The sequence below is a fragment of the Vanellus vanellus genome (assembly GCF_965231255.1).
Source record: "Vanellus vanellus genome assembly, chromosome: 12".
Classification (NCBI taxonomy): domain Eukaryota; kingdom Metazoa; phylum Chordata; class Aves; order Charadriiformes; family Charadriidae; genus Vanellus; species Vanellus vanellus.
The window spans coordinates 67,150-83,040 of record NC_138917.1 but is presented as its reverse complement, the minus strand read 5'-3'; the positions used below and the strand labels follow the sequence as shown (position 1 = coordinate 83,040).

Sequence of the window (15,891 nt, the reverse complement as noted above, 5' to 3'; positions counted from 1 at the left end):
CTAGAGATCATCTTTTCCCTGTGACACACCTAGTGATAGCTTTTCCAGCACCAACAGGTTGGGTTTTTAGTCTTCAGTCACTTTTTTGCTCGCCGTTTCACCAATTGTTATGTATCAGCCTGACCTTAGATCGTTGAGACATTTCCATGGGAGTAGGGGTTACCACAAATGATGCATTTCACAGTGACTCTTTAATTATTACATGGATATTCGTATGTCCTTGGTGTACCTCTTTCCTATAACTTTCCCTGGAAAGTTGAGGATTGCCTTACATGAGGGTTCCTGTTACGTTCTCTGGGTGTCTCACTGGCGTGTGTCGGTCAGTAGTGATTACGCAGGTGAGCCTTAAGACTCACATGAGCATACTGCAAAAGCACCAACGTCCCATGAGCCGCTAGAACCTGCTGTAAAGAAGCTGTTCATTTCCATCTCTTGGCTTGTTTTGGACCTTAGCGGTGCAAGTTGGCTTGTATATCGAAGTGGTGATAATGTAGATCTTAGCTTCTCCTCTCCTAAGTTTTGTCCAAAGATATGTGGTGTTAGACTCCAACACCTGGAAGGCCTAAGGATACGTTATGAGGATAAATATGTAAATGGAAATATATATTTGTAGAAAATAATATTCCTGAATAACTTCTGAGTAACTATAGTGACTTCTTATTAGTTAAGCATGTATTGGCTGCTTACATCAAGACCTGAAACTACTTTTTCCTTTTAGACAAGAGAAATCAAACTGCCTCTTAGGTGTTTCCAAATATTATGCTTTAACAGATACCATGTGTGATACATTAACCATTCTCCATATGTATTTTAGAAAATCTCCTTGGAATATCTGAAGTCCATATGGCTATGTATGATGAAGATATCTTGAAAAATCCCTTTTATTTGGCCATTCAGAAGCGGCGTCCTGATCTGTGCAGCAAAGTTGCAGAACTCCATGGTATTGTAAGTATGAAGAAGTACATTTAAAAGCTGCTTATTAAACAGTAGCTGTATGTATTTAAATCATGTGCCTGCTGTGACACATGTGAAGATTAGTGCAAGCCTACAAAACTTGGAAGTGAACCAGAGCGACTTTTAGTTTAAGTTGCTTGTCATTTATTAATATGCACCTCTTGATACATTGTGTGGTAGTAAAAGGTCAAAGTTGGTGTTGTGTCTAAACTTTACAGGAAGCTGAATTTCTTTGCTATGAAATAAAGTTACATATTCTTCCACTTGTAACTTAAAGTGGTATTGACCTTTTGAAATCCCCAGTGGATGGACAGTCATTTATTTCTGACAGCATTCTGCATAGCAAAATAAAGCCATTAAACTAAGCTGGAATAAAAACTCTGGTCCTTAAGACTTCTAGTCTGGGTATTCTGCAACTGGTCTTCATCCAAAATTAAGTGTGTGGAGACTCCCTTAAACTTGGGGATTATTGTTACCTCATTATAAAGTTTACCCCTAAATTGGGCAAGGTTTTCAGTTGTGTATTACCTAAGATGGTATGTGATCAGCTGAAATGCTAAAATCTGTTCTCCAGTTCTGTCTGTATTCTAACACAATTTCTGAAAGCTGAGTACTGGAAGAACCACTTGCTTCATAATTATCTCTTCCTTGACGACGAGATGCATTTCTTTTCAGCATGCATACAGTTTGTTGGATTCATAACGTGTTGCTTTCTAATTAAGAATTTGTCTCAAACTGCCCATCTGTTGGCATGCAGTAAACCGGAGATGTTTCTTATCTTGGATTTTTTTCTTCTTTCTGATGGATTTTCATTTTAGTTTGAAAATACACTTTACTGGCTGCCTAATCTTAAGTTATTCAGGTGACTGGCACTAAGTAACTAATACAAGATTTAATCTCCTTCTCTTAATATTGTTTCAGCTATATCTGTCATCCTTTTTCATAGAAGTTTCATTTGGTGACTTACAGGTTAATCACCAGAGTGTGTGTCTATCCAATGGCCTTTCCATTTTATTTACTTAAACGAAAGCACCCATAGTTGCTATACACTTGCTAGGAAATGTTTGTAAGATTCAATTCCTTGCCTCTATAGAGCAAAAGCTATTGGTGTTCAGCTGGTGATACATGACATTTCTCTCTAACGCATGATCTAACTTTTCTAGGTGTTAGTTCCATGCAAAGGAAGCCTTTCGAGCAACAGTCTTTCTACCTGCCAGTTTGAATCTTATGTTCTGAAGCCGCTAGAAGAAAATTTTCAGACCTTAAATGGGAAGGTATTTCTGTTTTGATATCTGAATGTAGCTTGGGCGTTCCAATAAATGAACCACTGCAGTTGAGGACTGATAGTGTGAGTTAACAGTTACAGGAGAGGTGGCTGGGTGTTGGAGGGAAGTGGCAACAGTAGTATCTAAGCCACAGTTCTCGGGATTATACTGCTTTCTAGCAGAAGCTGTATTTTGGCATGTGCACAAGAATAGTTGTCCTGTTCAGATGGTAAGATGCCTCTGATTTCAGCTTACTACTTCGTCGAAGCAACTTTGTCAATTTATCTGTGTTTTGTGGCTGTTAGAAATTTTGTCGAGTGGCAGAAGGGCCTTTATCACTTAGTTAAGAACTGTCTCTCCTAGCCTTCAGGCACATAGTAGCCTGCCTATGTTGCATGCAGGTGCAAGTTCACCAAGGCCCGAGACAAAATTATGATGTTATCGAGTTGTATCTGAGGCCTGATATATTAATTAAGTAGAGTAGAAACTGCCTAATGTGACAGCAAGCCATGATAACCAATTCTAACGCTGCGTAGGGTCAGGTTTTTTCACTTGTAGTTTTGCAGTGCAGTCTGAGATCTGGCACCTGTTTGCAGGCTGTCATCTGGATCTTCCTGCTGCAGATCTCCTCACTGGAGTTGCTTGAGAAGATAAAACTGAGCGTGAGAAATGTAGACCAGATGCTTGGTGTTTTTTCTGCAGCTGGACTTAGGCCCCGATTCTAAGCTGTTTCTCAATTGCCCTTTTAAAAGTGCTCTAAAATCTGCAAGTAGTCACTTAGACTTTGGGCATTGTCTGAAACCTCTTCTAGCAGTAGACTTGTAAAGATAGTAGGTATAAGCAAGGTTTAGCTAGCCGTTGTAGACTGAAGGAGTCTTTGTTTCAGTGTCTGCACAGCACAAGAATAAGAAATCTCTTGAATCTGGGGCAGCTTGTCTTGCAAGATTCTCCTCTTTCCCTGGAAATGTAGCTATGCAACACAGAAGCCAAAGAGTAACTTTCTTCTTGTGGAGTTTTACACTTGATCCCGTTTTCATTTTGTTTCAGGAGATCTTCATACAAGGAAACCTCATCATTTTAGGAACTGGTTTTAATTGTCATCTCTCAGTACCTGTTCTTTTTGAGGAAACATTTTACAATGAAAAAGAAGAAAGCTTTAGTATATTGTGCATAGCTCATCCATTGGAAAAAACAGAAAGCTCGAGTATGTATTGAAGTGTTAACTTGATGGTCTTGTTTGCATGGTGAGCAAATTAGTATGTTTGATGTGCGTAATACATTTCATAGAATCACAGAATGGTTTAGGTTGGAAAGGACCTTGAAGATCACTGAGTTCCAACCCCCCTGCCATAGGCAGGGACACCTCCCACCAGCCCAGGTTGCCCAAGGCCACGTCCAGCCTGGCCTTGAACACCTCCAGGGATAGCGCCTCAACAGCCTCTCGGGGCAACCTGCGCCAGGGCCTCGCCACCCTCACAGTGAAAAACTTCTTCCTAATGTTCAATCTGAACCTGCCCTCTTCCAGTTTAAAGCCATTCCCTCTTGTCCTATCATTACATGCCCCAGTGAAAAGTCCTTCCCCAGCTCTCCTGTAGGCCCCTTTTAGGGACTGGAAGGCCACAATAAGATCTCCCCGGAGCCTTCTCTTCTCCAGGCTAAATTCCTTCATTCTGAAAAGCGTTGGCTTGGTTGAAAACTCTGGCATTTATTAGCGTGCTGGGGTGGATCTTGGTATGCTGCTGGAGAGAAATACTAAGTTGCTGCCAGGCAAACTTAATTCTGTAGGGTCTGTGCCCCTGTCTCAGCACTAAAAATCATCTGTGGAATACTTGATGCAGCATGATTATTTTTTTTTTAACAATGCTCTGTTTAGTGCTGACTGCTTAAAAAGGGGATTTAGCCTTTAACATGATGTGTGTCTTGAGATACAAGGTTAACGCACAAAAAACTGGAGAGTTAATTCTTTCATGATCACTTCACCAGTGCTTAGAGGTATGGCATAGTTACATAGCAGCTCTTCTGGTGGTAGTCTGTCTCATTAAGTTGAACGTGTTTTAATCTTTATCCTAGTACTGAAAGTGCTCTTGATAAGGCTGGAACGTTATTGCCAAGGCTACTATTAAAGCTGTGAATGTAACACAATTTCCTTGTGAATTTGTGTAACAATCTGTGTTTACTAATTGAAAGGAACAGAAGCTTCTTAAAACGTATGTTTTTTTCTGAAATAAAACCATCTAGTCTTCCTAAATATATAAGAATATCTATTTGAAACAAATGATGACAAAGTGAAGTAATACTAGGGTAGTGTGAAAACAGTGCTGTGAGGGAAGTATGGAAGCTTTTCTGAAAAAGAAAAAAAGCTGGCATACATATAGGCTTAAATTCTATAAATATTAATCTAAATCTAAAAAATTATTCTTGTGACATTCCTTTTTTTGGCCGTTACTTAATGTAGTTGTATAGCAGTCTTTCAGAAGTGAGGTAATTTGTAATTTCAAAAGTAATTTGAAATGAATGACATCTAAGCCTGTTATTAGCTGGCTGCCTTTGATTGCAAATGAAAGACTTGCCTATTTTGGGAAATTTTTGGAAAAGCAGTATGAATTTTAAGTGAGGGGTCCAATTGTCTTACGCAGAAGGAAAGCAGATTTGGTTTAATGTTTACATCAAACAATTTTGCTCTCCCGTTCAGAGAAAGCGTGTCTAAATAGAGAATAGGTTATGTAAAAATCCAAGATGGGATTTTTACAACTCACTTAGAGCACACTGACTTCCTGCATGGGCATTCAGTCAATACCGTAAAATGCTTTTCTTCTACTTTCAAGCTTGACTTGCACTCATAATCTGAGTTGTGTACATGGCAATAAATTACCCGAGGGTAAAAAAGCATGTGAAATCAGTTCTGTCTGTTCCAAATAAATACTTGATATTAAAGGCAAGAGAGCCTAATCTAAATGAGATGCATTAAATTCTTTTAATTAAAAGCAATACCTTCAGTTAAAGGTATAGTAAGCTTGAATTAATGTTTCATTGCACACGAGTTGGCTGTATATGTAGGGACAGAAAGTACTTTACCATGCATACATATTAAAACTATGTCTTAATTCTTGGCTTTCATTTTAGGTGAATCTACAGCTTCATCAAACTCCTATTCTCTTAAAAATATTGAAGATGTTAGAGACTTCTTGGGAAGGCACTGTGAGAGATTTGATAAATACATAGGATCTTTCTATAGAACATTTAAAGAACATGAAAGGAAGAGCCTCCGCCACTATATAGTCAGTATCTTGCTTCTTGATGTTTGTCTTAATAAATATAATTCACTTCACTGCTTTGGATATCTTTGTCTTACTGAGCTTTTTTTATGTCAGAGTAGTCTAGAGTTGAGGAAAGTGGGAAGGGGTAAAGTAGAATTCTGAATTGTGAATTAGCACATCTTAACTATTAGGTAAAGGCAAGTTTTCTGGCTAAAAAAGTGCACACTTCTAAGGCAGGGAAGACTTCCTTTCTTTGCTTATTTATGCTTTGTTGCTTTGAGTCGGATTCAACCTGAATCTGAATACTTTTCTTTTCTTCCCTCCACCCCAGGATTCTGTCAATGGACTTTATACCAAATGTCTCCAGCATCTTTTGAGAGATTCGCACTTGGTAAACACTTACTCCACTGAATACGTAGTACATAGTGTTACTTAAGCAATAAATTATCTAACTTTGTCTTGCTGTTTGTATGGCTTTCCTTTTCTAGAAGATGCTCGCAAAGCAAGAAGAGCAGATGAATCTGATTAAACAAGCAGTTGAAGTAAGCATCTGAAATGAAGGAAACTAATAAGCAAGCTATTTTTAACTCTCCCTTTCATGCTTAAAGTGCTGTGTTTTTTTTTTCTACAGATGTATATCCACCATGCTATTTATGATCTAGTCTTTAAGTATGTGGGGACTATTGAGGCAAGTGAGGTGAGTTTGTTTGATTGCTAAAGATCAGTTACATTAATCTAATGCATTTTAAAAAACTGTTGCCTTTCTATTGATTAGGATGCTGCTTTTAACAAAATCACGAGGAGCCTTCAAGACCTGCAGCAAAAAGACATTGGAGTGAAGCCTGAGTTCAGGTGAGAGAGACGGTGGCGGACTCTTTGAGGAGTCGCTGAGATCCTGTCTTAAATAGGTCTCAGGCCAGCCAAAAGTGTCGTCCTTCAGACAGGAGCAAGTTTTTCTTATACCTCATTCCTTTGAGATGGAAAAGTGAAATTTTGCAAGTGTCATTTTAGGGCAGTCTTTGCATTAATTGTTATCTCATTTGCTTTTATATTCTTATGCTTCCCTCTCTATCTGCAGGGTACAGAAATGCAAGTGTACTTGCAGTAGAGATGGACATATTTTAATACCATTCTTCATTTCATCTCTGAATTAGTTAAAACTTGAGGTTTAGACATCCTGCACAGGAACTCTGTATGCTAACTATTTCTCTCAAATTATTTTGTAGTTTTAATATACCACGTGCGAAGCGAGAACTGGGTCAGTTGAACAAATGTACTTCCCCTCAACAGAAGCTACTTTGTCTGCGGAAAGTGGTACAAATTATTATGCAATCTCCTAGCCAAAGAGGTCAGTAATTAGTGAATTAATAACTTAATTTTAAACTTTTTTCTTAACCAGTACACACAAAGCACTTCGGTATATAAACAGCTGTTTGAATAGCACTTGTGGATTAAGCACAGTCAGACTGGGGTCTGCCTTGCCGGTCTCTAAACAAAGCAAAACAGATGCAAGATAGACACTTCGGCATTGTTTCTCATGGGCTGAGGTGGGGTACTTCGTTAGCTTGTATATGTTTTAGCTGGAGCATGTAAGAAGCTTGCATGTGCTAGGACATTTTCTCATGGAGAAGAATCCATTTTAAACACCGAGGATAGCTGCTAGATCATTCTTGCCTATTTGTGTTCCTCGATAGTCTTGAAATCGGTACTCTTGAGATGTCTCTTGCAAAATGCAGTGTTGGGGGGACAAACAAACCTTGCTGCATTGAGTGCTACCATGGATTACAGAAATAATTCTGTGATAGGTAAACATGGACCTCTTAGTCTGGTGTTTATTTTATGTAGCCTGAAGGGAGAAGATACTTCCGCTAAGCAAATGGAGTAGTACAGTGAACTTATGCTTTCCCTTCTCTGCCTTTCTTCAGGAAGAGTCCCGGGTTATGGAAAAGGGTATCGACTTTGAGGGTAGTTTTTATCCTCAAGAATTTCAGCTTGAGGGGATGCTAGCCAATATTGCAATTTGTACAGTACAAACTGTATTTGTGTTTTGGCTCCTGGCAGCCTATTTTAGAGAGAGATTGAGAACATTTGAAGGGCTGCCTTGGTTACTCAATGTATTCTCTACTAGTAGAGCTGGCCCTTAGTCTTAGGAGGTGGAACTCCATTTATAGGTATTGCTTTTGATTTGAACCATGGCATGACTAACAGCGGATGTGATTATTTTTTTTTTTTTCTTTTTTTAGTTAACATGGAAACCATGTGTGCAGATGATCTTCTCTCAGTTTTGCTGTATTTACTTGTAAAAACAGAAATCCCAAACTGGTATGTAACAATATTTTGGCTATCAGACCTCCATCATATCTTTTATGTAATGCTGCTATAGGGGCAAATGTTTCTGAACACATAGTAATAACGTACTAAAAGTGTAAGAGGGTCTGATCCTAATGCAGAAACCCATTTTTAATAGGACAAAGAGCAAAGATGTATTACAGGTGTGAGTGAATTAAGGACCTATCAAGAATTCAAGTGCTGTGTCTTTGCTGTTTTGATTCCCAACCTAGAAAAAAGTTGTAATGAGAGGCCATCTCTATACCAAATCTGCATGTCAATAACAGCCTTCACAGACTAATTCTTCCTCGTCTGTGTTTGGAGCTGGGAAACCTTTATGCAGCTTCCAGATGTTTGATATGTTTTGTATAGAGAAACTAGATTTGAATGCTTAATTGCTTACCGCTAGCCTATGCCGTTGCGTTTATCTCTCTTCACTATCAGTAAAAGTATGTCTAAAGCTTCCACCTGTACCTGAACTGAATGTTGATGTTGGTGTATCCTGTATCTCGGAGATTAGCACTTTTCCTTAAATTTGTAGCTATCACTTTACACTGGTGCTTATGGTGCTTGAAACATTAATGTTTGAACTGTGTGAAACAATATCCTACTGCTGTCCTTATCCTGTCCTTCATATTCCTTATATCTAATTAATAACTTTTCATTGAGCAGTTGAGATAAGTAGAGTTCTGGTCCATCTACAAAGCTCAGAATAGCTGTAGTATTGCTGGCAGCCATAGTATTGGTGGCCTAACAATCTTTCTAGAACCTTTTTCTTAACCCACACCTATTGTCTGCCTGAGTTGCCTAAGATGAATTGCAGTGTTAAGATATGTCATGCCAGTGTCATCTTATTTTTAATGGTTCATGGATTTAACTTTTTATTTCAGGATGGCCAACTTGAGTTACATAAAGAACTTCAGACTCTGCAGTTCTGTGAAGGATGAGTTGGGATACTGTCTAACCTCAGTTGAGGCTGCCATAGAATACATACGACAAGGCAACCTCTCTGACAGATCAACAGTAAGCTACTCTTAAAGTCTGTCAAATGTGTATTTGATAAGCTTGTAGGACTGTGTGCCACTGGGAGTAAATTCAGTCAGAGGATACAAACACCAAACATAAGAGTTCCTTTTTTTGCACTTAAAGAAATGAGGTGAAGTAACTATACCTGAAGCAAACGCTCATTGTAATCATTTAGACCATTTTAGCTCCTAATCCTGTAGCAATACTTGTTGCTCATTGTATACTCCTTGAGGAAGCAGTTAAATGTCAAGTCTGCCTCTTCATATGATTGGAGGAAAAATGACAGCACTATTTCCAACAGCTGAGTCTTCAGTAAGTGTCATATCTCCTGTTTGTACTCTTTCTGTCATGGTTGTGAAAGTAGGGCTTAAACACATTTTTCTTTAATAACTTTAAAAAGCTTAACTATGCTGGCAGAATGGAGATTGCAGTATAACTTAGAATTATGCAGTAAACTTTCATAGTTTAAAAATGCAGTGTGTTTGCAGTACAGACTATGTTGCCCCAAGTTAATAGGTTAATGGGAGTGCAGGACTATGACGGCCAAATTTGGCTCTCGGGATTTCTGACCTAGCAGGGGCAGGAAGTTTGTGGATGTGTGAGTTGTTTCCTACTGTGCAACAGGACCTTGTGTCAATCAGGTCAAATCTCTGCAAGCCAGCCGAGGGTGATATTGATGTGACTTTAGAAACTTCTACTATTTAAGAACTTTGTAGCTTATTTAGTAAAGGAATCCCGTCTTACCATTCCTGTAAAACTTTCTACTGTTGCAAAATTAGGTTTTCCTGATATAATGTGAAAATCAAAAGGAGTGAACTTGGAACCAGAGTGAATTCAACGTGTCTCAGTCTGCCCAACTGCAAAGCACTGGAATCTAATTGCAGGGGCCAGAATAATGGCTCAGTGTGCAGGGCTTGGGATGGGACAACCTGGGGCACAGTCTTAAAGAAGAAGCACTTAAAGTACCAGTTTAGCCTTTTATTTTTGGGTTTGTTCTTCTTTGGGATCATTCCATGAACCTGTCATGCATAGGTTTTTGTACACACCAAAAAAAAAAAAAAAAGCACTAATTCATTTTGTGTAAAGAGACTGTGGTCTTTTGTGTCTGTAATGCTGTATTGAATTGTGAATTATGTTCAAAAAATAAAAATGTTAGTTTAAAAGGAAAACAACCTGCTAAACAGCTTTGCTTCCTGCAGTCACTTGGCTGTCATTAACAATCAGTATACAAAGAGCAATGGTGGTGGTCTGGATGGAGAACTGAAACCAAAGTAGAATTGTCTTCCACAACAACAATGGCAGCAAGCTGGAAAAAAAAAGAACATGCTACTCTTAAATTTCTAGAATAAAAACTGTTTCCTATTAAATGCCTGGTCCTATTCCTCCAATATAGCTAAGGGTAGCAGGGGTTTTGTACTGGGATTGCCCTCAAGTGATTATGACTTAAGTGCCACTGCCATTAAGATACTATATTTATTTCTTTGGGAGGCATCTGTCTTGAAAGATGCATTAGATACTTGAGAAGTCGAAATGAGAGCAGTCTCTCAGTGCTTACATTAGTGTCTGCACCAGTATAAGAGCAAGCAGTAAGTGTTTCTGTCCATGCCTCAGCTGGATCAGCTCTGGACCCGCTTTCTCACTTAGATGTGCGTACAGTGGGCACGCAACAGGAACTCCTTTCTTCTGCATTGCCTTCCATAGGAGTCAACGTGGCTTGAAGGCAGCACCCTGAGATGAGATGGGGGAAAAGCAGAACCTTAAGGACAAGGCAGTGGGTGACCCCCTGCCCTCTACCGCAGCTGTGAAAGCACCCACCCTGTTCTGTTGTGTAGGGTGAGGGAGAAGAAGGTGGCAGAGAGTGAAGAGAAAGAAACTCAGGTAGCAAATAGCCCCTTGACAGGAATTGAAAAAGGGTAGTGAGGTGGTGGAGGAACATGATAGGAACTTCTGATAGTGTTGCTCTCCCTTCACAAATTTTTAGTTGAGATATTTCTTTGGTTCTCCATTAAAGGAGATCAACTTTCTATTTAAAGCGGCAGCAGCAGCTATCGTGTTGATGCCCCATGGTTTCCTTTTCTAGATTATGCTGGAAGCGATTCTGGGATTTAAGTGAGCAGGACCATTGCTGTGCCCTAGGGCTTCATTATAGCCCCTCATGTGGCTGCACTTAATTTCATAGATGGCTTCAGATGGAGTTTCTGGCAGCTGGGTAATGCTGTTGTCCAATCCCTAATGAAGCTAACTACATAAAGAAAACTCAGCAGGGAGCTAATGTACCCTGTGGGATAATGGGCATGTTATCGCCCTCATCTTGGTAAGAAAATTGCATTTAGGAGACACCTGCCAAATCCTTTCACCCAAGGTCATGCAAGTTTTGGAGGGAAACGTTTTGGTTGTGGGAGGAGCATGTAACAGATAGCATGGAAGATTCCATTTTATTTTCTGGGAGTTGTCAACCTTATTTAATTAGCAGCATTGGACCTTAGTTATGTGCCTATGGCCAGCTAACATGTAGTAAAACCCTGGAGTTCAGCAGGTTGAAGTAAGGTATGCAGGAGGCAGTCAGAGCCAGCCACTGAGCTACAGGCAGCATGTTGGTTCCTGGCGGGAGAGCGCTGTCGGTGGCAATGAAGTTGGCATGGAGGAGCTGCGGGTGGGAGAAGCCAGGAAAGGAAGACTTGAACACAAACTGAGGCTAATAAAGTAGGGGGGTGGCGATAGGTTCCCCAAGTCATCCGTTGTAATCTGTGAAAGTCATCTTAGATAGGTTGTTAGACCGCTGCAAATATTTCATTTCTCTAGGATAGGGAGTAGTGTTAGATAAAATGATCGTTAATGTTTGGATGTGTATTTTCTAGACAGTATAGATTTAAAATACCTGAGAGTCCCACTCAGAGATCTTTGTGGGCTTTTTTTTTTAACTTCCTGTAGTGCAAGTACAGCTGGTACAAGCAAGTTTTGACTTTGAAGGCCCAAACTTGCTTAATACTTCAGCCAACACCTGATTCTTTATTTCTCTTTTGAAGATACATAGCTTCATCTGGGGGGGACTCTTTTTTCTGATTTGTATAATAAATAAGATAACACCTTTACAGAAGGATTGCTGTCTCAAGTGACTCTTTGAAATAATTACTCCTTTCTGGGAACAATTCTCTTGTAAAGTTCACAGTGGAAGCGGTGGTACCAAAACTACTACAGCAGTAGTTTTAGTAGCTAGCGGTTACTTAGATTCTCCATAGTGAAAGGATAAAGCTGTCTGTGAGCATTTATATTAGAAATTCTGATTAGACTTCGGAAACTTGTATCAGCAGTAAAGTTTTACTATTTTTTTCTAGTTTATAAAATTTTTGATCAAATATTTTTAGGGATGTTATTCCCGATCACACTGAATAATCCGTCCAAGGAGACTTGTAATTCTCAGAAGCTCTGCTTGGGTATCTTTAGTGAAAGTACTTAGGTTTGAAAAGATTGTGAATACTTGTCATTGTCACATATGTAAATACAAACAACTTACTGTGAAGTGCGGATCTGAACTTTTGTCTCTAGACCTCACAAACATGTTTTTTATTATGTTATTTGCTGTCCAGTAGAGGGGTTTTTTAGGCAGCTTATGAGAGGCATCTGTGTTGATTTTGAAACTTGAGTGATCGAGTTTCTAGAAAATCTGAACTCTTTATATTTGGTGTTCAAGTGACCTTGTTTATTTGCAGTTCGCTAGTTTCCTAAACTTCATGCTGACTTACTAATGTTAAGAGCGGAGCTGGACATTTTTACTCGTTTATATCTGGTCTTCATAGACTGCATTGCAGAAGCTATAGCCCAGATCCTAAGTCATCAAAGTTTATCTGATACATGGGTGTCTGTCTGAAATGCAGTGGTCTTCGGTTTCATGGGTGCTGGGAGTCCTTCCATTTCTAGGGAGATAGCTACTATCCAAAAATAACATTCAAAGATACTCGCTGCCAACCATAAGCAGCAGTTGATCAGAATCAACTAATGCAAGTGTTTCCATCTACTTTCTTGGAAGGTGTTTTCTGTAGATCGTTGGTTTATTTCAGGTGGGGTTCAATGTTGCCATTTCAAAATCTGACTCTACGTCAGAATTTTCGACTGGATTTGGAAGCATATATATTCTTTAGCACATCCTGAAGCATATCTTCAGATTTCTCAGAAAATGGGAAGTAGCAATATGAGAGTTGCACTACATGTCTGCTGAGCTCAATCTCCAGTTTTCAAGAAGTGACCAGTAGGAAACACCCTATGAATGAGTCTGCTTCACCTGGTGCACCCTTGAGTAATGCTTCACCTGGTACAATCTTTTCCATCAAGAAGCAGAGAGTCCAGCAGAGTCTTTGAGTCAGAATTGTATCTGGGTCATCTTTTTTAATAGCCACCAGTAGACACGTCTGACGTGAGTTTGTCCAATGCCTTTCTGAGTCCATTTATACTTTTGATTTTTGCAACATTCTATGGCAATGAGTTCTACAATATGAGAACATTTTTTCTTCTCTCACTTCTCCCCATTCCCTCTCCAGACCTGATGTGGGGGGTGATATTGTTGGGCATCCCGGTTTTTATATTGTGAAGAGTAGCGGATATTCATTCTTTACGTGTTTTCTTTGGACTTTTTGTGATTTTTATAGACTACTGTAGCACGGTCAAATCTTTTCCAGAGTGAAGAATCCTAATTTCTCCTCGCAAGAAAGCTGTATTGCATGTCTTGTAGTTCTTGTGTTTCTTAGGTCTTTTCTAGTTTTGCTGTGTTCTTTATTGGATGATACAATCATAATTTCATTAATGCTCAGTTAGTTCGTGGAGAATTGCATAATGTAAAAGAATATTCTGGTGAACATCTACTTATTATTTCTTTGAACAGCAGGTGTGTGGTCTTTTAAGTCTCGGAATCCTCAATGTGAAACCAATTTAGGGTTTGTGTGCATCTGATAATTCATAAGTGGTAAATGCAGTGTTTAATATTTTTAAAAGTTAATTCCCCTGTTAAGGTACTTTACTTTTTCCTGTAAGTATATAGATAATAGATCTATGTATTTTATTTTCAGGAATCTGAGAGACTGTGTGACAAGCTGCTTTTAAGACAAAGGATGAACTTGTTGTCCCAGATGTCTGCTACTCCAATAGACTGCTTATTTAAGGTTAATAACTTTTATGGCAGAATATGTATCTGCTTAGGTATTGCATGTTTGTATCCCTTGCTTTCTGCGATTTTATGAAATGTAATGCAGTATTAATTACATTAGCACTGTGAAATATGTTTTAGTAGATGCTAATGGTGTGCTTTGAATCTAGTGTGTTTCTGTGCCCAAAGTTACCAAGTTAATATAGTCTTGTGGATTTCAGCACATGTTATGAGAAATACAGAAGCAAATGAGGGTGAAATGCTACTGCTGCGGGTATTGATCGGCCCATTTAATGCAGATATTACTATCTGGTTGCCTCTCACAGCTTTTAGTGCTTGAAATGGAAAGAGTTTTCTGAAATAATTTAAATGCGGTCACCTGACAGCCACTTCATATTATACGTTAATGTCATATTGTCATTCTAAAAGAATTTTGTCCATACGAGGACACAAAGCGGAGCTGCTAATTATATGTGTTCACAGCTTATGGCTAGAGACTTGGTAATTTTACAGAAATGTTTTTACGCAGAGGGAGCTCCATTTCGTGACTGAGTCTAAAGAGAACGATAGGAATTGTATGAAAAGTGAAGTAAGCCAAGAACAGATTCTTTTTTAATACTGATTGTCCGTTAGGGGCGTTTGTGCTGTGACATTGTTCATTTCTGCTTTCTGATGCTTGAATGCTTGTCTTTTATAATTGGTTCCTTTCGTTTTGTGCTTTGGTAAATGACTATTTTTTGTGTGTTGGTTTTTTTATTTCTTGAAAGGAGGCTTTGCATATTGCTTCTCATTCTCTTTCTTCTCTTGGCTTTTTGTAGCATATCGCTTCAGGTAATCAGGAGGAAGTGGAGCGATTACTAAGTCAAGGTGACAGTGATAAGGACACTGTACAGAAAATGTGTCATCCGCTCTGTTACTGTGACAAGTGCGAGAAGCTAGTTTCTGGGTAAGCACTTTTCATCTCCACAAGTACACAAAAAGCTACGTAAAAGTCTTCGTCTGAGATTTACTTTAGAAAGCGTGCTGCTTTTGGTTATAGAGGAAGTTGGTAGCGCTTCGGGGCGTAGTGGAGAGCGTACATTCCTGTGGTTGGAAAAAGCAGAAGTAGTATTGGGAGAGTACTGAATGCCTTGGAGCCAGCCAGTTTTGCCATGGAGGCTGTATGTGCCTTGGTAAATGTGGTGTGAAATGGTTCTTCTCTTGACCCTAACTTACGCATCTTGGACAAAACCACATCTCTTGATAAAATGTAAAACTCTGTACAGAATAATTTGTCGCTGTGAAAGGATAAAGAATAAAAAGTTCCAAAATCAGTTTTTTGTCAGCCTTGGCAATTTTTTCTCTTTCCCTCCTCCTTACCACTGCTGCATAGGTAACTGAGCTGCTTTTAAACCATTGTGTTTTAAAGGAAACTGAATGATCCTTCCATTATCACTCCATTTTCCCGAGATGACCGGGGATACACACCACTTCATATAGCTGCTATTTGTGGTGAGTACTGTTGGTTTTCTTCACTAGTGTCTCCTGCTCCTTATCTTCCTTATCTTTATGTTGGCACGTTTTCCAGCTTTGCATTAGTGACTGAATTTTTCATTAAATTGTTTTCTGCTGCTTTGCTATGGAAACCGGTATCTTGGCACAGCCTGAAGTTATTGTATGTTCTTTTAAGCTCATTTTCTTATGGCCAAGTTATTGTTTGTTTTTTTGCTGGGTTTTTACTTTTGCCTTAGTGTTTACCATGGTAATTCTTTCTTCAGCTGTGAAAAAAGTAAAGGTGTGTCATCAGAGAGCAGTCTTGTTTTAAAGAACTGACAGATTGAGAAGTTAATCTTTTCTCTCTCTCACGCAGCTGGCTATGCATGGTAGACCTGTAGCATCTCCTATCTTGTAATGTTCATTATGCCTTTGAGCTTACATTTATTAG

General features: G+C 39.1%; 1 protein-coding gene across 1 annotated transcript in view; it reads left to right on the top strand.

Moving 5' to 3' along the window:
- The first annotated feature begins 822 nt into the window (after nucleotides 1-822).
- The window catches only part of ANKRD27 (ankyrin repeat domain 27), a 37,671-nt gene continuing 22,602 nt past the window's right edge, over nucleotides 823-15,891 (top strand). The window contains exons 1-14 of the mRNA XM_082489232.1: nucleotides 823-945; nucleotides 2,118-2,228; nucleotides 3,267-3,423; nucleotides 5,343-5,497; nucleotides 5,808-5,867; nucleotides 5,965-6,018; nucleotides 6,108-6,173; nucleotides 6,252-6,328; nucleotides 6,703-6,824; nucleotides 7,720-7,798; nucleotides 8,695-8,827; nucleotides 13,891-13,983; nucleotides 14,786-14,913; nucleotides 15,376-15,458. Of these exons, the coding sequence (XP_082345358.1) occupies nucleotides 844-945; nucleotides 2,118-2,228; nucleotides 3,267-3,423; nucleotides 5,343-5,497; nucleotides 5,808-5,867; nucleotides 5,965-6,018; nucleotides 6,108-6,173; nucleotides 6,252-6,328; nucleotides 6,703-6,824; nucleotides 7,720-7,798; nucleotides 8,695-8,827; nucleotides 13,891-13,983; nucleotides 14,786-14,913; nucleotides 15,376-15,458 (1,420 nt within the window). The 5' untranslated portion in view covers nucleotides 823-843. The remainder of the gene's footprint in view (nucleotides 946-2,117; nucleotides 2,229-3,266; nucleotides 3,424-5,342; nucleotides 5,498-5,807; nucleotides 5,868-5,964; nucleotides 6,019-6,107; nucleotides 6,174-6,251; nucleotides 6,329-6,702; nucleotides 6,825-7,719; nucleotides 7,799-8,694; nucleotides 8,828-13,890; nucleotides 13,984-14,785; nucleotides 14,914-15,375; nucleotides 15,459-15,891) is intronic.